This window comes from Sipha flava, unplaced genomic scaffold (assembly GCF_003268045.1).
Source record: "Sipha flava isolate LNK unplaced genomic scaffold, YSA_version1 81_pilon_pilon, whole genome shotgun sequence".
In the NCBI taxonomy this organism is placed as follows: Eukaryota; Metazoa; Arthropoda; class Insecta; order Hemiptera; family Aphididae; genus Sipha; species Sipha flava.
Window position 1 is genome coordinate 450,766 of NW_020273623.1, and position 22,121 is coordinate 472,886.

At 28.0% G+C, this 22,121-nt stretch overlaps 2 protein-coding genes and 2 non-coding genes across 4 annotated transcripts in view; 1 reads left to right on the forward strand and 3 right to left on the reverse strand.

The window, feature by feature from the left end:
- LOC112693149 (cationic amino acid transporter 4) overlaps positions 1-22,121 on the forward strand; it is a 44,213-nt gene that overhangs the window by 12,407 nt on the left and 9,685 nt on the right. The window contains exons 2-3 of the mRNA XM_025568085.1: positions 2,134-2,300; positions 6,262-6,510. Of these exons, the coding sequence (XP_025423870.1) occupies positions 2,153-2,300; positions 6,262-6,510 (397 nt within the window). The 5' untranslated portion in view covers positions 2,134-2,152. The remainder of the gene's footprint in view (positions 1-2,133; positions 2,301-6,261; positions 6,511-22,121) is intronic.
- On the reverse strand, positions 5,018-12,486 carry LOC112693150. The gene is made up of 2 exons (XM_025568086.1): positions 12,380-12,486; positions 5,018-5,721 (listed from the first exon to the last, which is right to left on the reverse strand). Exon 2 carries the CDS (start codon positions 5,664-5,666, stop codon positions 5,193-5,195), a length of 474 nt encoding a protein of 157 aa, XP_025423871.1. The 5' UTR covers positions 5,667-5,721; positions 12,380-12,486; the 3' UTR covers positions 5,018-5,192.
- Positions 11,317-11,388, reverse strand: Trnae-uuc. Its single transcript has one exon. It is a non-coding gene; the product is annotated as a tRNA-Glu (tRNA).
- On the reverse strand, positions 15,675-15,746 carry Trnae-uuc. Its single transcript has one exon. It is a non-coding gene; the product is annotated as a tRNA-Glu (tRNA).

Genomic DNA, 22,121 nt, shown 5'->3' on the forward strand with positions numbered 1-22,121 from the left:
ATATACATATAAAATGTATACAATTACATAAACACATTGTACACAATATAACATACAAGCATTAAATTAATATCAAGTTACTAAATCAAATAGACTAATCTTTTTTTTTATTATGTACCTAATTATTTTTTTTCGCGTTTAAATCGCTCTTTATTTATTCCAATTAATATGTTATTTATCTATAGTATAATCAAAGTCAAAAATATGTAATAATTAATATTATATTTGATATTTATTACACTTATATTTTATTGAAACTAATTTTGCTATCATTCTAAAAAAATATTTAATAAAGAACATTGAAAAAAATCTTAAATATTATCTAAAATCGAATGTAATATTTACAAACTAGATATAATTTACATGGCTGTTAGGTTATTACTCGTTTGTATTACATTTTTAATTGCTTAATTGTTCTGTGTTGCACAGGGTGTGGCAGTCAAATCCGACGATTTGAAGAAATAAAAAAAAATAGAAAAATTTTTTTTTATTAATTTTTCGCCGAACAAATAAAAAGTACACAAGTGGAATTTTTTTATATATTTAAAAACTTAATTTTTTAAAGATGGTGTCGGGCAAATGCCTTCCTTGGTTAGCCACACATTGTGAGAGTCTGACACCGAAGCTTCCCATGACGTTGTGAAGTGTTGCCAAGGTTATGTTGTTGATTTCAAGGTGAATCCGCTCCTTCAAGTCAACAATAGTCCTTGGTGGGTTGTTTTCGAACACCTTGGATTTCACATAACCCCAAAGAAAAAAATCAGGAGCCGTCAAGTCCGATGAACGAGTTAGGCGTTCATCGGACTTGACGGCTCAAATCTTGACGGCTTATCTGTAAAATTGCCTAACAATCGAACAAGTAATATATTTATTATATTATATTAAGTAAAGTAAATTAGTTATTATAGGTTTGTATTTGTATGAATATTTTTGACTTTTGGATGGAAAATAAGTTTTTGGAGTATTTCATTGGTTAATAAAAATATTATAATTGTAATCTGTTCACTTTGCTAATCAAGTTAATCGTCTCTGTTCCGAACCAATTTGTGCTTATATTTTTAAATAACTCGGAGTTTTATCAAATTTACATAATACGATTATGTAAAATAATTTATTTATAAAAATGACTATCACTATTGGCAATAACTTTTAAATATCATTAATATATAATCAATGTGTTCATTAGTCACGTACTCAATTTTATTTATTTTTCTATTTCTTATAAGCAAATTGATACATTTAAAAAAACAAACCATAAAAGCATATGATGTACGATAAAGCTATCAGTTTCATTATACCACTTATCTTTTATAATTTTGAAAATTAATTTACTTGTATTGTACTATTTTTGTCACTTTTATAACATTAGAAGCCAACATATTTAAAGTATGATTTATATTCAATTGTCTAACATTTATATAATTTATTGAGAATTTATTCAAGTCTAATTTTTAAATATTAATATTTTTCTTTATAAATCAATATCTAATTCTTAATTTTTTCTGTCCAAATATTTTATTTTATTATTGTCTTACATAATATAATTATTCGCTCCCAATGCTAATCTCCTCCTTAACTCTTTCTCCATTTCTATCATCTATTCCATTATTAATATCGTTAATTCCTCTAACTTCTTAATTTAACTCATTGTTAATTTTCTTTGTATTTAATTATTCTTATATGTGTTTACCTAATTGCTTTGCTATAATGTGTTAAGCAAAATAAAAGTAAAATTAAAAACATAATTATGTATATACATTATTAGTTATTCCACATATTGGTAGTTTATTTAGTTAAAACCCATTTTAGAAATTAACTGTAAATAATTTTTTTTTAATTTAAAGAAAAAATATTATATATTACAAAATTTGAATTCATATCCATACTAAGATGATACGAAGTTAAATATTCAATTGACTTGTGGTTGTTCAAATCCATTTTTTCGCAATCAAAAATACTTTCTACCAGATGCATAATCCGACTCATTTGCCATCGCTTTTCTCAGTATTCAAAGATTCTCAAAATTCCCCAGACTTGTTCTTCAGTTGGAAATTCTAACATGTTTCACAAAAGTGTACATAATTGTTGTTTTCAGTATTTTAATAAAATATTTAAAATTTTTCAATTTTTCAGCATTTTTCGAGTGATTATCATGCCGGGTTCCAGGCATAAGATTTTAAGTCATGTGTTCAGTGGATTTTCGGAAAAGATGGGCCGTACAAAAGTACTGGATATTGGTACTCAAGCAATTGAAACACCATTGAAACGATGTTTGACGACATTCGATATAACCCTCTTAGGTAAGTGTTTTTATACTTGTAGATTATTAAAAATGTCGACGATATTTCGAAGTTTTATGAATTAGATCTTATAATGTATTAAAAAAAAAGTGAGTTACAAGTTTGAAAATAATTAAGTGAGTTTTAAGTATAATTTATTGTGTTTTACATTATAACACACATAAGTAATAATGGTTTATTTAACGTTAACAAGTTATTGTATTTTTTATACTACTACAACTATTTAAACTTTATTATACAACATTTCGCCAATCCAATTATGTTCACTTATTTAATCCTAATAATATTTGAAAATATTATCTTTTAATTTGAATAATATATATTCTGTTGTAAGTATGTTATTAGAATTATATGTATATATATATGTGTGTGTGTGTAATATATATTATCTCCCACAAAAAGTAGAATTCTTAAGAAGAACTAATTCAGTGAAAAATACTACAGTTTTCTAAGCTATTTTAAAAAACAAAAGATAAAAAGTATCCAGAATGTAAAGAAAAAATTACTTAGAATAGGATTAGGTGCTGTTATTAAAAACTTTAAAAAAACTTACAAACAAAATACATCCTAGCATCGAAAACCACAAAGAAATATGAATTAACTGGTTATGTGATAGGGCTATTTTTAAATAAAAAAATTATACAGCAAGAGAAATAAACAAATTATTACTGGACTATTTCCAAATAAAAAATATGGAATACAGATCAGTAAATTCAGTAAAGGAAGTAGATGATTCAGTTAATTATTCAGTTAAATTTCTCAACTTGCTCAACCCTACAGAATTTCCACCGCATATTAACATTAAAAATTGGTACTCCTATAATGCTTCTAAGAAATCTTAGCCCACCAACATTGTGCAATGGGACACGTCTACGTATAGCTAGTATTCAAAAATTTGATAGAAATTGAAATTATGACTGGATCTGTATAAGGTGAATTAATTTTTATTCCTCGCATACCAATGATACCAACAGATTACCCATTATAATTCAAGAGATAACAGTTTCTTTTCAAAGTATGTTTTGTTATGACAACAAATATATTTATACACTAGTAGATAGTAATTTTAAATAAATATATAAGAATAATAAGCAATTATAATATATTGTTTCGAATGATATCTCAAAAAATTGTGCATTTGTTAATTACCGCCTAATATTTTTTGTTTAAATATTATAAGTGTGCTCATCTGTAAATGAATGTACAGAGACATGTTATTATCACCTTTTTATTAAATGTATAACAATGCTGTCGTTTCTTATTATATCATACACAATGACTACAATAATAACACCGAACTATAATTTTTTTGAAGTGGCAAGAATAAAAAAATAGTACTTACCTGCCCCTTCATTGTCATATATCTAAAAGGGAAGGGTTTCCGACACCCTCTTATATAAATATATATATGTATAAATAGCATGTTCTAACTGACTCACTAATTCACTATCACTTGGCGAAATTGCTGAAGCTTTGAGTATGCAATTTAATTAGTAATTTAAAATTTTTAAAACTTAGTATAAAATATATTCTATAGGTATATTACAAATAATAGATTATTTATTACCTCATTTTCCAAAATTCAAATTCTAAAAGAGTTAAATGAGGTAAAAGGAGTTTAAAATTAAAAACGCTAGGTCAAATTTTATGGAAGGGGTAACAACAATAAAAACATTATACTTGGTAGGATAATTAAATTAATAATAATTGTGGGCAAATGGACAAAGCTGGACAATTAGCTTAGTAATCACACCTTGTAATTTTACCGGTTTTTATTGGTAATATATTTTTAAGTTTTATGTTTTAAATAAATTAAGTACATATCTATTATATTTTATTAAAATTTGAAAATAAAATTTAAATAGGTATCACTTACCTCTGTATTTATTTGTTTTAATGAACAATTTTAAAGTGTCTAAACTTTTGAATCCAACGTTGACGTTCACAATAATCATTTATATTTTTATAATAGTAATATTATTTGCATTAGGCAATACCAAATTAATTATACCGAATTCATTTTAATATCAACCGTTGTCAATAAGTAAAATAAGTAATTTTTACAGATTACAAGGAGTGTGAATGGAAAGGAGGACTTTTGTAAAACTATTTTTGGAATTTTAGTTGAAACGTAAACCATTTCTGTCAAGAGTCAAAATGATCGAAAATGGATTGTCATATATAATACATTTACGTGTTCATTAATTTATTAGTTTTCACACTTGTACACTATTAGATATTCAAATAGAAACAAAAAAAAACATAAAAACTAAATCTATAAAAGAATTATTAATATATATTAGAAACTTCTTTGAAATTATTCTAATCTAGACTAGATTTCTTAATGTTTTTTTTTTATTTTTTTTTGTTGTCTTATTTGTATTAGTTGTTAAATATAATTATTGAAACTTATAGAATATTATGATATTATTACAAAAAATACTTCTGTTTTTAGACTTGTTTCCTACCACAAACTTTAACTTTTCATTTTCAAGCTCTCCGACCAACCACCCTCCAAAATAATGTGTGGCCATACTTTATGTATGGGTTCGGCGCCACTGGTTATAATTACATGATACACACTTTATAATGATGACTGAAAATCAATTTTACGCAAAATAAATAGGAAAAAATTGAATATTCACGATCATAAAAATCATAGACAATAACAGAAACGATATATTGAATAGAACTTAACGCGGAAAAATAAAGCAAAAATAGCGTTGATTAACAGTTATGACAAACATTTCGCTCCGGTTCGACTAAATTCGGGTGTACTCAACGCCGTACCGTGGCTCTAGTCCATTTCCGCGCTTGGTCCACATGATTTACAACCGACTGATATGGGCGATGGATTTTCATTGCCGTTTCATATCCACGAGCATTGATTGGTCAACGTGAATTAACCGGGTCGATTCGGCCGGCTAACGTGTTCGCACTCCATGTCGATCGCGCGACGGCTGCAGCCATCATCCGGGGCTTGATCCCGTGCAAAGTGCCTCTTACAATTTTGTGTGCCGTGGTCGGCGGTCGGTGGGTCGGCGGGACAGTGGCCTCGGGCAGCAAATCGGATGATGGTTCTCGATAAGTGCAAGCGGTGAACCTTGCATCTGCGCCATTTCTTTTCGCGTACAATTTCTCACGCCAGTTTTCCGTAGTTTGCCGATAATGGTAATTTTCATACGCGGACCAACTGGATTTAGAATCCGTTTTGGGTCCATGACGCGAGGCCGTCACCGCACCTACGGTTGGTTTGGTGACGGCTGTGATCATTCGGGTCTTGATGCCGTGCAGAGTGCCCCGCACTGTTTTGTACGCCACTGGCTGTTCGTTGTACGGTGGCACAATAATACGATCGGAAGACATGTCGAACGAAAATGTTTCTCGATCCGTAGCGGCGCAAAGGACGACGATTTTGTAACTAAACAATAACAGAATGTAAACGTTAAACGATTTGGTTTATACTATTTTACTAAATATTATTGTATTATGTATAGTAACCATGGACCACGTTTTGAGAGATTTGTTAATTACTTCGTTTTTATACCAGATATTATAAAATATGTCCATATAATCCATTAATGAAATTACAACAGATATTATGGCGTTCGGTTAATGATTTTAAATTGAAAATATCGCTGATAAGACTATAATCGTGAGGCGGGTGAGAAAACTAGCAAAATTCAGAAAACTGTTTTGAACTTTGTCTAGACGCCGCATGTTGTACAGTGGCCCAATACAAATTATACACAAAATCATGTTTTAGTGCGCTCCATTCGGTTGCGTGTCGAATTTAAAATTTAATAAGATACAATTTACTATTTTTAAAATTTATTAATTTTACCACATTTAATGTAGTATACACGTGGTGGTTAGAAAAGACAGCCACGTGCGTTTGTCCAATCCTAATCATGATATGTACGCGGTATTTAACAGGCGTTGCGTCGATGTATTTTCACAGGCATCGGTCACATGGTGGGTGCTGGGATCTACGTGCTGATCGGCACCGTGGCCAAGGAGATGGCCGGTCCTGCGATCATTCTGTCATTTATGTTGGCCGGTGCGGCGTCCATGTTGGCCGCCCTTTGCTACGCCGAGTTCGGCACTCGCATCCCAAAAGCCGGTTCCGCGTACGTTTACACGTACGTCAGTGTCGGCGAGTTCTGGGCATTCGTAATTGGATGGAACATCATACTCGAACACATGATCGGTAACGTATAACAGTATACATATGTATTCGAGAAATCGTTCCATAAAACCGTTATGTGGAGGTTTAGAAATGTGCGCTCCAGTAGTAGCGGCTTTACATTGTATTTACATGGCTCACTGAACCACCAAAAAAATATGGATGTCCATAAATTTCCACAAAAAAAAAAAAAAAAACCTTAATAACATTGATGAAAATATGGATTCGATCGACAAAATATTTGTCACTATTCAGATTACAAATAAATTTGTCCGACTAACAAAATTAAACTATCAATTCCTAATCACCTTAAAAAAGACAAATATTTTATCTTTTTGATTAAACTTACATTATTAATTTAATAATATCATGTTGTCCTGAATGACATTATTTTAACAAAATATCTAAACAATACAATAAAATATTACATTAATACAAATACAATATTCGATTAGTACGATCAAATATTTAATAAACAAATAACAAATAAGATATTTAATATCAAGGCTTTTAATTTTATCATTTCAATAAAATATATTTGTTGTTAGTAAAATCAACTGTTTCAAACTAAAAAAATAAATACCCCACAACACCTATCTGCAAATGAAATATAAGTTATATAATTATTATAAAATACATTTTTCAAGTCAATTCATTTATATATATTTTTGTTAATAGATTAATGTTAAAGCTTGTTAATATTAATATAATATTAATATAATATAATATAATATAATATAATATATAATAATTAAGTTAATATAATATATAAATATTATTATACATTTATACCTATAATCCGAATTTATATTTTATATTATGTGTATGTAATATCAATATGGTATGGGGTGGAGAAGGGGTGATTTTATCGGTGATACCCGATTGAGCACGGTCCTTATCGGCCGACCTTTTTGACGACCTGATTGCGTACAGTAAAAAAAAAAAAAAATATTGTGTACAACGTTGTCAGATTGAAAACTAACTATTAGGCTGGCAATACACTAGCGTTATTATACCGCGCGAGATTTTTACCGCACTGTAATTTTACTGTGCGTTTTGTTAAAGTATATTAAAATGAATAGAGCACAACACACGAATGTTGCGCAGTAAAATTATGGCGCGATATTTCGAATAACTATCGCGTGCACCTTGAATTTACCATACGTTAAAAATACCGCTATAAAGGCTTATCGTGAGTACTCTGAATTTAAAAATGCTGACAACCTACTTAAATACTTATTGAAAGTTGAAAATAAATATTTAGGGAAAAAAATTTAAATTTTTACATTTTTCATGACAATTGTATGAGTGCTATTTTTTAGCAAAAAAAAAATGTAATTAAAACATGTTATTAAAATCCAATAAAAAATTTTTAATTATAAATAATTATACTCAAGTGTATTTTATTTAGTAATAATAGTAATAATTATATGACGCACCGAGCTCTATACACCAACAACATAAAAAATGCGAAAAAAAAGGTGTCTTGTCATTTTTTTATTGGAGAGTTATTTCTTTTATGAAATCTGAGTCGTAAATATTTTAAATTATGAAATAATCGTTACAAATTTAAAATTGAATTACATAATAATTATAAAAAAATCTTGAATGCACAGTAATACGGTGCACCGAATAATATTCTATGGTACAGAGCGGCAACGTCGCGCCCATTTTCATGCTCAATCGTGTGGTTTTTTGGTTCTTTTTTGGTTCCTATTTTTCGATTGCAACCGTGCTCAATTGGGTTATGAAAAAGATCAATCGGTTCCAGCCGATTTTATTTTCACCAAAGAAATTTTGCGAAATAAATTCAGTTTTTAGATTGTTCGAGTCGTCTATAGTTACTTCTGTGACGTCTTTACTCAAAGTTTTTATTTGCATCGGGTGATTGCGAATAAAGACTCAGGTATGGCTGACAAGGCATTTATAGGCACTATTAATGATAAAAGTAACGCGATCTTTCTTGTAAGAAGTTTTTGATATTTTTTTTAAAGGAGGGCTACCTTTATAATTTGCAGTGCGTACACCAAAACATAATGCAAACTTTGCAGGTAGTTTCGTTGATTTTACGCAGTCCTTGGTTAGATTTTCGTTGCTGCATTTGAAATATCTTAGCGGTTGATTGCAACAGGAACGTGTATGACCGTATCGCTGATACCGTTTGCATTGTGGTGTGAAACGGGTATGGTGCAGTTTTTCGACCACTATTTTGAAGTTTAAGAGGGTAGATAGTCGTTAAATATTCTGATTGAATTCGTTTGGAACAAGAACAAAAATAAGAAGTAGTAAAGCGTCTTTGCTTATTCTATGTTGATCGTTTAGCACACTTATGACGGAGAAGCCCAAATCCTGGAAGGCCATAACTGTATTTTCTACGGAAAAAGTATGATGTAGATGGCAAAAACACACTCTGATTGGACAGGTTTAACAGAATGACCACGTAATGGCTGTTAAACCCAAGACATTGCAATAATCAGCGATTTTAAAGCACTCAAAACAACTATAAGTTTTGATATTTAGGAAGATACTCTTGGCAGTAGCCGTAAAACCGTCGGTTTTAGAAAGACAATTTGATGACACAGAGGTCTTGATTTTCTTTAAATTCACATCTAGTTTCCAAATATTTTAAAGAACTTTTTCACTATTTATAGAGAAATTTTTGATCTGCCTTTTTAAATGCCTTTTTATTATTGCGGAAGTTCGAATATTAAAATTTCATCCTACTTTATTGAGAAATTTGATTTTTCTACTATAAGAATCATCATTAGAAATGAAAGCTAATTCCCTTGTAATCTTTGACATCAAATTATTTTTTTCGAAAATATTGGTATAAGTTCAAATTTAAAAGACCAAAACATCAGTACCATTCATTTATCCTTGTATCCTTACCCGACCTATGAATTTCAACCTTTTTAAATTTGATTTTTTCAAACATATATAAATTATACACTCTTTAGTAAGTATATTACACTTATTTACTATTTATTTATCTGCAAATACAAGTTATGACGAATAAGTTATTCGGATTTCGGGAATAAATAAAAAATAATTAAATATAATATAATTAGTTAATGTAGGAATAATCCAAAACATCGTCGTTATAACTTTTTATTTTAATTTTAATAAGTTATTTAGAATATTTTATCTAAAACAATAAAGAAATTGTGTGTATAAGTAGAAGAAAGTTCTCTAGGTACTGATAGTAGGTATCTTCAAATATATAATTAACTATTCACATCGGCTTGTAAGTTTTTCTTATTAATGAATAATATTATTTATCCATAATTAGAGTTCGATTTAGACCAGATACGTTTAACACGGAGTTGAAAATTACCGGAAGCGCTATAACTTACTTTAATATTGTTATTCAACAACAAATTAATTTGTTTAAAAAACGTCCAGATATTATAAAAGACAAACAAACTACAAATAGTTTTTAAACAAAATCATTATTACTATAGTAACAATGATTTTGTTTAAAAATCTTTAGATTCACTTTAAGTTTCAACGCCTTATGTGGCTTTTAGTTATTCATGAAAACTATAAGTTATTTTAATTTGTTACGGGATTGTTATTGTGTGTTGAGCTTTCTGTAACAAACTATATCAAATTAAAATATGTACGTAATATTGGTATTCATTCCCTTTATTCCAATCTACATTATTACTTACATAATCAAAATTTAAAATTATTTGAAATCACTACAAATGTCAAATTAAAACAGATATATAGTTGCAAAAAACAAAAATATAATACACGAATATCAAAGTTTTCTAATAAGTATTATAAATATAAATGTAAAGCCGATGGTATATGGTATTAGCATTGATTATAATTAAAGCTCGGATGTTTATGACTTGGCATATTTTTTTCGCGCAACCAGAATTATACACTAATATGATATAAATTCGATTCATGAAATCTCGATTGCAAACATGCAAACTTATTTTGCATATTTTTGTATATTTGACATTTTTGAGTATATAAATGCAAACATCGATTGTTTTTAGGTTAATTAGCTATATATCTATTTATAGTATATATCTTATAAATTATTATGTATAATATTAAAAATAATCCATATTATTATAAATTATCGATCATTACCGTTAATTATGTTATTTACAGTCTATAAAAACTTCTTATCGGATCGTCGAAGGTCCTTCAAGTTTGAAAATATCAGCAATATTATTTTTCTACAGTGTAATCCTGATACTTAAAATGCTTAACCTTTGTAAAATTTAACTTTAATAGATCGAAAACTAATTAATGACCAAAATTTCATAAAAATATGTAATATAAAATGTCAAAATATGCAATTATATGCAAAAAAAAAAATAGTTAATATTAATTCAAAAATTTATATACTCTTTTGAATGTATATTTAAAATTATTTTATTTAAAAAAACACAGCTAATAAGTACGAAAAAAAATATTAACATCACAGCTCTAACTATAATCAATGGAATCAAGTAAAAATTTTAATTTAATATTTTTTTAAATTGTTAATTCCAATGAGATGACAATGATAAGATAATACGGAACGTCGTTATCAAGTAAAGGCCATTAAATTATGATAGACCGATGAAGAAAAATGATATATTTTTTATGAATTTCATAGTGTGTGCTTACAATAATTCAGTAAACCAACATTTCAAACCCGGATAGTCAATATAAATCTATAATGGTGTAGCTTTGTAATAATAGTACATAAATATAATATTTCACTTTAATTATGACTATATCAAGAAATGCAAAAAAAAATTTAGTAATTTTGTTATGCAAAAGTAAATTATTTTCATATTTTTGATGAAAATTTTCAAAATATTATTCCGGTACCGGGAATCGAACCCGAGCCTCCTGGGTGAAAGCCAGGTATCCTAGCCACTAGACCATACCGGACTCATGGGATCCCTTTGAAATAGTCTGTGATCATAGTCATTAACATCGTCAAAAATGCTCTAGTTCGTTAATAATATTATAAATTATAGTTACTATGATCTAAACGATAGTTATACATACTATACTATACATACTATACATATGTGCCACACTATGTTACTTAAGTTTTATAAACGAGCAATGAATAAAACTCAAATGAAAAATGTATCTTTCGTACTTGATTCTAAATTCTCTAAAACTAGTAGACCATGGTTTATTTTTTTAATTATGTTTCTAATAACTTCTAATCACTATAGTCTGAAATGCAAAACTACAAGAGTTAAAAATTGAAATGCTAAATTAATATCTACATTCATTTTTACATTGTACTTCCTGTTAATTTATTTCTTGTTCATACTAAATAAGTAAATTATATTAATTCAGTAAGAATGATTGAACTTTGAATCACATATTAATGCTCTTAGTTAATTTAAAACTCAAATATTAATGAAGTTTTGTTTATTCTATTAGGTAAATTAATATATAGATAATTATTCTTATTTGTTTTTAAACTATCGAATCCAAAACAACAAGTCAATAGACTTGAATAATATATATTCTAGGTGCAAAGTATCTTTTATATTTTAATTTTAATATTTACACTTGTTACTTATTTCCTTACTTATTGCTACTTATTTCTATACCTATATAAGTTTTACTTTTTGTTCTAATTCAAAATTGTATTTTCATTGATTATTTTAAGCCTTTTATAAATATTTATTACTGTATAATTATTAGCTTTATAATATCTGAACAAAAGTTATATTATAATTATTATAACTTATTATGTTTGATTAAAATATGTTAATTTAAATTGTGTTAAATAGTTTATTACGATGTAATATATTTAAACATAAATAGTGTTATGCTTGAAAATAAGACTCAAAGTTACCGGTAATGGTTATATGTTCTTAAATCAATTACTTATTATATTTTAAATAAATAATATTACCTTTCCGATCCTTATATCGACTTGCCTTTTGAAACCGTGGTTGACGTCTCAAGTATAAAATAAGGTGACCAATTTATATTTAAAAATAATAATAACTTTTTCTTTGACTCACTATTATTCATTTTATTTAAACTTTTTTAACATACATTAATAAATGTATTTTGAATTATTACAAACGATTACAACCACTTACGTCTTAATGCATTGACGATCTGCGTAGTATTTTACACTTGCCTTTGACCGTCTGTACAAAAAGACAATAAGAACGCGTCTGTCCGCATGACTAAAAACTGAGCTCTTTATATCTAATGTTGTGTGTGTGTATACTCGTGTATGTGTGTACGTGTGTGTGTGTAATATCATTATATTTGATTCTATTCAAAATTTGGAGCTCATCCTTATCTTTAATGGCTGTCAATAATTCTTATAATAATACATTATATTTCAAAAATATATAATTGCTTAGGCGCATATCATTACCATATTTTAAATGATCATATTGAAATTACAATTTCAATGAAATAACTTATGACAATATGACTCTTATATTAATTTAATTTCAATTTAATATACTCAAGTTGTTTTAATCATTAACTAAGTATTTATATATTACGCTTCTAACCTATTATATTTATATAAATATTTTCTTATATACACATGTATGAATAGTATATTTAATAAAAATGAAAAAACTGTGATAAGTTTACAGAGTTATAAACAGTGGCACTATTTTAATTTTTTCTAGAGTAACGCAGTCGGCATATTCTTATCGAATTGCCGACTTGACGGCTCATTTTACCAAAGTACCGATTAACGTGGGAGGAGGTAATGTACGTCTAGGTAAATATTGTGTTTATAATGTTGTTAGTGAACACAAATATTTTCAAAAACATTCATATTTTTCGATACCCGTGTCCGTAGACGTCTCTGGCCAACTCCTTTAGTCACTTCTCTACCATCTCTTTAACTTGTTGTAATTATAATGACGTTTTTCACAGAGAAATTCTTTCAATTTAGTGAATACATGATAATCTGAGGATGCTAGATCGAATGAATAAAGGTTGATGATGCCCTATTCAAATGAAGTAAGTAGCTCTTTAGAAATTCGAGTCCTATAAAGTCTGGCTTTTTCGTGAAGAAGACAAACTACTTTGCTTAACATTCTTCTTTGACGGTTTTGAATGATTAGCCTATTTTAAGTGTCACAATACACTTCAGCGATAATGGATTAATGGTTTAATATTCAAGACTGAATTTTCATATACTCACCTATGTTGAAGATTAAGGATAAATCTAAATCCTTAACTTCTGCAGTTTTGGTGTTTCTACAATAAAATACATTTACAATACTAGTTTTCTAGTTTTAAGATAATAATAAGTTTAATTAGAAAAAAATGAACAAAGTAGACTTTTAATAAACTATCGAAATTAAATTATTACAAACAGATTTTTAAAAGTATCAAAAAAAAAAAATATATTTTTTATGCAAATTAGATTATTTAATAAGCATGCGTGTATCGGATTCAGCACTTGATTATTGATTAAACTGCTGTATCTAATACATCAACATTTTTTTTATTATTATTACATATTTTTTTTGTCTTCAGAGATTAGATTAGGTTCATTAAATTAATATCAATATTACATTGTCCATATATCGTCCATATATCGTGTTACGGAACGAAGTGGGAGTTAAGTGTACATTTTGAAAATGATCATACGAATTCAAATTACGATAAAAAAAAAATTAGATATCCAAAGTATTTACACTAGTGGGGACTGTAGATATATGTTCTAATCTCTTATCGTGGTTTTTGATATTGTATAAAATCTGTTGTCAAACAAATTCTAAAAATGACAAAACAAATTCAAAGAATGAAAGGTGAAATGCAGTGAAAGGGCTGGGGACATGTAGTAATTATTTTTCTGCTCGCGGCGGTAGATTATGCTATAATATTCTAACGATTCGATAATAAAATAATAGTATTGATGAATACATGACACAAAAAAAATACAATTTTCAGTCTAGTAAATGTTAAGATTTTATTGATCATTTCAGAAAATATTGAACGTTCATGTGGCAAAAAAAAAAATCTCGTTTGAATATATAAACAATATATTTGAATTCAATAAAACGTTTATAGTGTAAATATTAAAATGTTAGGTTTAGGTATATGAACTCGACCGCTCATTATAATTCATAAATATTTATTTTTAAAAGACCAATAACAGTACATTCACACGATTTTATGCAAATTTATAAAAAATTATTTTTTAGTCCAGTTAAAATTGTTAAGTTATAATAATATATATTACTTCTAAATTATCAATCGTATATATGCATTAATAGCCCTGAACTTATATAGATAATGAACATTTTTGTAATAATAATATGCCAATAATCCGTTGGATCACAGAACATATAGTGGTAAAAATGCAACCAATTATCATATGTAAATTTATACACAATATTCTAGGTAATATAATAATAATATATCTGCAATTATACTCAAATGTAAACGTATTGTATACGTAATGCGTACGAAAACAACAGGGAATCTCCTGAAGCCTGCCGCTAAATACATATGTGCTGTATCAGAGAGTAGACGTTTTTAAAAGCAAAATAATTCTGATACGTTGTAGAAGCGGCAAAGCATGGCCGATAAAATTACTGTACAAATTGTACACGTATGACACGACAGGTGAGAAGGCGTATTCATAATGACACTTTTGAGCTGCGCGATTACAAGTTATAATATTATAATAATAGTTTTCAAATCGTCATCATCTTAGGGCTTAGGTAATCAAAATAAGGGAAAAAGTGAATAATTTAAGGCGTCTATACGGAGAAAACACGTTGGCAATATCTTAGCGGATTATATATGGTACTGTAGTAATGTTGTATATTATTATGCGTTCACTTTTACGAGTACTTACTGTGTTTCTTCTCGCACCTATATACTGTTGTTGCTCAAATTACTGCTGAAGATTGCCTCCAACCGGAACGTGCATACTAATAAATAATGCATAGACCAATTGTGTTTAAAATATTTTTTCAGCCATGCGATTCGTACACAGTCGATTTTTCGGTTATTTTAATAATTAAAATACAATTTCATTCTGACCATTATCGGAAAAAACGCCAAAATTATATAAAAATCTAATAATTTTAATTTATAATATAATAAATATATGTGTATGCAAAATATTGTAGTATCGAATGTAGGAATTAAATTTTAATTAAATAGTAAGTAATTTATTTTATTTATATAACAAAATTAGTAGTAAAAAAATTTTCCGGTACCGGGAATCGAACCCGAGCCTCCTGGGTGAAAGCCAGGTATCCTAGCCACTAGACCATACCGGACTGGTACAAATTTTGATGAAAATTATTTAAAATAAATAATAATCAAAAGTAAAACATTTAATATAACAAATTTATTATGCATGAAGTATACAACAGATAAAGAGAAATAGTGTTGGATTACCATAGGTGCAGATGAAATTTTACTCCAAATCAATACATTTATCACTAAAGATTTTCGGATTTTTCTCAATTTAAATCGAGTAGTGTGACCAATACGGTTATTGAAAAATTCCATAATTTTATTTTAAGTAACTAATATCTAGTCAAAGTCAATATTATACTTTCTTATTTTTAAATTAAAATGTTATAGAAATCAAATATATTATAAATATGGCCTATGTAGCGCTTAAATTAGCGTTATAATTGTTACGGTTAAACTTTGTGAAATATTGTTATAGATAAATAAACAAATGTTAGTGATTTTGTCTAATCGAAATACTATCGCTTGGTATTGTGACGAATATATATTTTCAATATTAAAACGAAAAAAAAAATTATTTGATATAATTTTTAATACAAAAGAAAATTTCAGATTTTTTAATACTATTGATATACAGTACACAAATACAATACACATTGAGTTTGAAATAGGTAGCAGTGGCGTAATTAGGAATTTGGTTTGGGGGAAGGGGATTATAGGTTTTAGAAAAATCTATACACCTCATACTTTGGTGTACAGAGGACTTAATAAATAAAAGATTACATCAGATATAACTTAGGTTTTTAAGTTTTTATTACTTCTTACTGCAAAAACGAATTACAATATTTTAATATATTGATGACATGATACATAGGTACATAAAAACATAACCTTAAAACTTAAGATAATATACATTACACATACAGTAACCTTCCCCCACCCCACCAGAACAAAATTTTTAATAATTTAAATTTAAATTTAAATTAATTCTAATTTAAATCGTAATAATAGTAATAATTATAATAATCATATTATCACAATATAATTAATAAAAGAGAATTACATAAAAGAAGTTTTGGGTTGGATCCATCTCCCTAATTCCCACCCTAATTATGCCCCTGATAGTTAGGTACTAATGCTCTAACAGCCCGTAATTATAAAAACCGGACCGAAGTCGAACCGAACCGATCGCTAAATTTTAGACTAATATTAGACCGGACCGGATTGAAAATTTAAAATAATTTGTTAGAGTAGATCGAAACCGTACCGCCGATCCGAACGATAACGATAACGATTTCGGACTGTAAAAGGTTTATGGACCGGACCGAACCGGACCGTGAACTAATTTTTTTTTCTACCATACAAGATCCCAAGTATAACATAATATAATAGAGCAGACAAACGATCCAAACTATAAAAATATTGCATCATAAAAATAGACTATAGTAAATTTATATTTTAGTCAAGGTATATTAGGTATATATATATACTAAAGACCTACAAGGACCATAAATTTACGGCCCAGCCCGGTCCAACATTTTTTTTCTAAAGTCCGGTCTGACCGGTCCAAAAAATGTTGGTGAAAAAAAGCCCAAGCCCGGCTCGAAAATCATCAAAAGCTCTTAAAAAGTCCGGTCCGGTCAATCTAAAATAATTTGTAAAAAATGACCTAGCCCGGCCCGAAAATAATTCCAAGCTATTAAAAAAATTTGGTTCTATCTCTGATATATTTTTAGCCCTAGAACATCATATTTAACTAATTACTATATAATAAAAATGTTTGAGTGTAGTAATTGTTCATGTACAAAAATGTGATCCACTCCTTCTTAAACATTATCAAATGATGCCACTGGATTTAGATAAAAACAAACTAAATCAAACAAAAAGTACTTAAAATTTCTTGTTAAAAACCAAATACTCAATTAGAAAAATAACCAGTAACCACACAAAGTACATCTAAAGATGATCAAAAATGTTTAAAAATTAAAATAGGATATTGGTTACACATTTAAATTGGAAATAATATGTTGACTTTTGTCCTGAATGGATGAATTACAATTTTTAATACTTATTAAAACCTATATTTCTTATAAAGCATAAATATTAGACTAAGTAGTAGCAGGGATTAAATATACATGTATATTTAATCAATGGTAGTAGGTAGTAAGTACTAGGTAAGAGTTAAATTCAATGTTTGAATTTAAAAACTTATGTGACACTGGGCGCTGTGCAATAAAGTGTTAAATAGATATTAAGTATACAAGTGTCAAGTAGATCTATACTTTAAAATGATTAATATATAATATATATAATATAATAGTATTTCTAAAAATTATAATGTAGGTACCTAATCAAATAAAAATTCCCATGGGCCATAATGATAATATTAGTGTTCTATAAATAGTGTTTTTATAATTTTAAATCATTGTTCAATAGATATTAGATTTGAAACAAGCCGTAATATTAGCCGTACATTTCAAATTAATCGGGGGACCGATCGGTCCGGACCTGACCGGACCAATCTGATTATATTTTAGAAACCGGACCGAACCAAAATTATTATAGTTTAAACCAGGACCGGACCAAAATCATTCAAAAAAATACTGATTCGGACCGAATCGATCCTTCACCTATTTTTATACAATAAGACCGGACTGATACAGACCGGACCGTGCAGAGCACTAGTATGTACCTAGTTAAAGATATTAAGTGGGAAAAACTTGTTCATAAATTTACTACAATCAAATCGAGGAGGTATCAAACGTGTTAAACGTGGACATCTTATTCACATAGGTAATACTATATTTACTTTAATAACTAATGTGTATATAGTACATATGTACTTTTATACTGCTTGCCATCAATATTCATAATAAGTACTATATGATTTTAAAATGATGTAATAAAACTTTTATTTTTTTTTATTTCTTTAATATTTATTAGAATACATACAATATGTAATAATAATTACAATAAGCATATGAACGTTTAAATATTTTATAAAGACATGAATGTACTGTGAGAGAATCTACTTAACAGTATACTCAGACGCGATAGGAATTTGTTAGACTATATATAAATTTTTTTTTAACCGATTAATTTTACAGAGCCAAGTTACAACAACCAACGCCTCCATAGCCATCTCGATGGGTTTCCAGGAATATTTATTGAGTTGAGAGAAAGGATAAGTGGATTCGGATGTTTAGCAAGACGAAAACGGAAGCGCTTGTAAAAGGAAGTGGCCGCTTTGACGACAGTCTGTATATTAAGATCAGAGTGTAGTGTATGATTCGTTACGTAGAATGAAATATGATTTCGCAATAATCAAAACGTACATTTAATACTACAACGATAAATATATTACATTTCAAATGTATCAGAATACATCTTAAACATTTTTCTTAAAAATATAATATACTTACTTAACTTGTAATACCTTTTCCTATTTAATGTTTGAGTCAGTTTAAGTATTGAAATTATTTCGCTAAATATAATTTTCAAATGCGACCGCGGTCAACAACTTATTTTATTATTGCAACCAGTTGTATAAATCAATAATAAAATCTTCTGAAACTGCAATTGTAAATATATTTATTATTACCCACATTACGCTCTTTATAAATATTGAATTGTAACTTATAAATACCTTTAAGGTTGGTAATATTTTTTTAGTATTTCACTTTTCACTGCAGGTATCCGGTTTTAAAAGCGAAGTAACGTTTGAACTTTGATTTATGACTGAAGTACATAATATCATAAATATATTTTACCAAAGTGTTTTAAAATTGTATAACTAAGTATTTACATATCAAATACTTGTACTTACTTAAATACTTGCACTACTCTTGAAGCATACCATGTAAACGTACTGATCTTATAAAAATTTGGTTCTATCGTTGGATTTCAAAATACAATCTAATTTGAAAGTTTCAAGTAGGTACCCGCTTTTAAAATGATAAATGGACACAGATTTTGGTATATAAATCTATAGTATATTAGATATAATCTAGGTAAGTATGTTGGAAAATAATCTTACATATAAGTTTGGCTATACTCGAGAAGGTTGAATAGTTTTAAAAAGTTTTTAAGTTTAAAATGCGAGCAACAGAAAAATAAAATTAAACTCGTAGATTACAACTTTTGTAACAAAAAAATTTAAATTAGGTACTATAAAATATTTAATAAATGATATTCGTCTATTTTTCATAAAACTTTTAAATTTCAATTGGAAAGACCTATTTATCGATTTTATGTATCACCAACTCAAAATCTCTTTCGAATAGTCGATGATTGTGTTCTGTTAATATAGATAATAAAGACTTTTTACTTTTACAAGATAATTATTAAAATAAATACAAAAGTATTTAAACTGGTAAAATAAGTGACGTGAAGTTGCTTGCTGTTCCGTGACTAAAACTCGACTGATTTGATGTCGCATTGGTCCCTCTTTTTTTATAGTTCTATTAACGTCATTATTTCACCTGGCAGTCATCTCTTGTTTTCAATAATTCTATCTTTGCCAATGACTGTCGTGATCGATACTTTATGTTGGTATTAAACCAATTCAGGTAAAGACCTGAGTTAATTACAGTTAAAAATACAATTATAGTTATTTTACATGAAAATCATGCTTACCGAGATAAAGGCATGTGTTATTCCATAATTAGAAATATGCTGCTCTCAAATTGTTACATAATAAAGTCAATATATGGAAACCCATTAATCGGTTTCCGATTCTACATTAAAAATACATTTGAAATTTCGTATTTGTGTAGGACAGCAAATAGTATACTTAATTACTTCCAACATGTAAAGTTCTACCATTGTTGCATAGAGTGGAAAACATGTTTTTCCGATAACAATTTATACCTATTTAATTTTGGAAAATTAACTTTTGGAATAAACCAAAATTACATACAATTACATATAACAAAATTTTATAATTTTAAATATTATATGTTTAATTTACAATGTATTTTATCTAATCAACTTTTAGTTTTCTTAATCAATATAGTATTAATTTCTTAAACATTTTAGTTTTTAGTTTTATACATTATCTAATAATATCTCAATTAACAACTACTTCTGTAAATAAATTTTCCTAGTTACTTAGAGTTATTTCATCTTGGTTATTATTTGTGCGTCTTAAATCTTAAAATTATGAATAAAACTAGATTTACAAAATCCAAGAAAATTTTTACATGTTATAATATTGTAAATTTGTAACCAGTATCGTAATAATTAATATATTTACTATGTAAAAGTCAACATTATCATAGTCTAAAATAATATATTAATATGTATTTTGAATTGTAAACATATAATCAATATTATTGTTACAGTTATTTTGGAACCTTGAGTTCTATATTTCTAAGTGAAAACATATATTATTGGTTTTACTTTGTTGTTCTTCCTCGTAATATAAATTTAAAATATTTATTAAAATCGTCTCAGAAAACTTAAGATTAAAAGTTTTCATGTAGTATCTTATAAGATTAAAAATTTGATAACAGTGATACATTTATAAACCAGTACCTAAATTTTAAACGATTTACCACCAAAACTATGATTTCATTGAGCAAGTGTGCTTGTTCGATAATATTTCCTCTGGCGTAATGTGGTTGAAATGTTAAGGCCGTATTAATAGTTTTTGCATGATTATATTATACATTTATACAGTGGTGTAGCCAAGGGGGGGGGCTAAAGGGGCTATAGCCCCCTCCATGGGCTGTGTTTATATGTATAGTGTATCTTGACTATTTAATAGAATCAATGGATGCTCGTTTTAATCAAAGGCTTATTGATGTTATGCCACTTGAAGGACTTATTCCGGCCAATTTAAATATGTATGATGATAAAAATATTATAAAAGCTGCTAAAATATATGTCCAAGATCTCCATGATGATACCTCATCTACAATCAGAGCTGACCTGTTCATATGGAGGCAACAATGGAGTCAAAATACTATTCCAAAACCGAATTCTGCTCTTGATTCACTCTCTCATCGCACCAATCTTCGACCTAACATTAAAATACTTTTACAATTATTCGCCACGTTACCAGTTACCTCTTTCACTCCGGAAAGAACGTTTTCAGCACTTAATCGCTTAAAAATTTTTTTAAGAAGCACCATGTCGGAAAACAGACTGAATGGGTTATCTATGGCTAATATAAATAATAAAGATTAATTCGATGAAAGTGAAATAATAACTGAATTTGCCAGAAATTTGCCTAAGAGGATGCAGCTGTCAGAGTGGAGCAAGTGACTGAACACTGAAATCAAAATTATTATTATTATTATAAATTATATATTAATAAATATTTTTAAAACTATACTAAAATGCTTGAATTACGTTTAGAAACTTGGTGGTAGATGATGGGGGAGGGGTTAAGGGTGAATTCTCATATTCTCTCTTACCTTACTTATCCAAAAAAGTGGTTAGCCCCCCCCCCC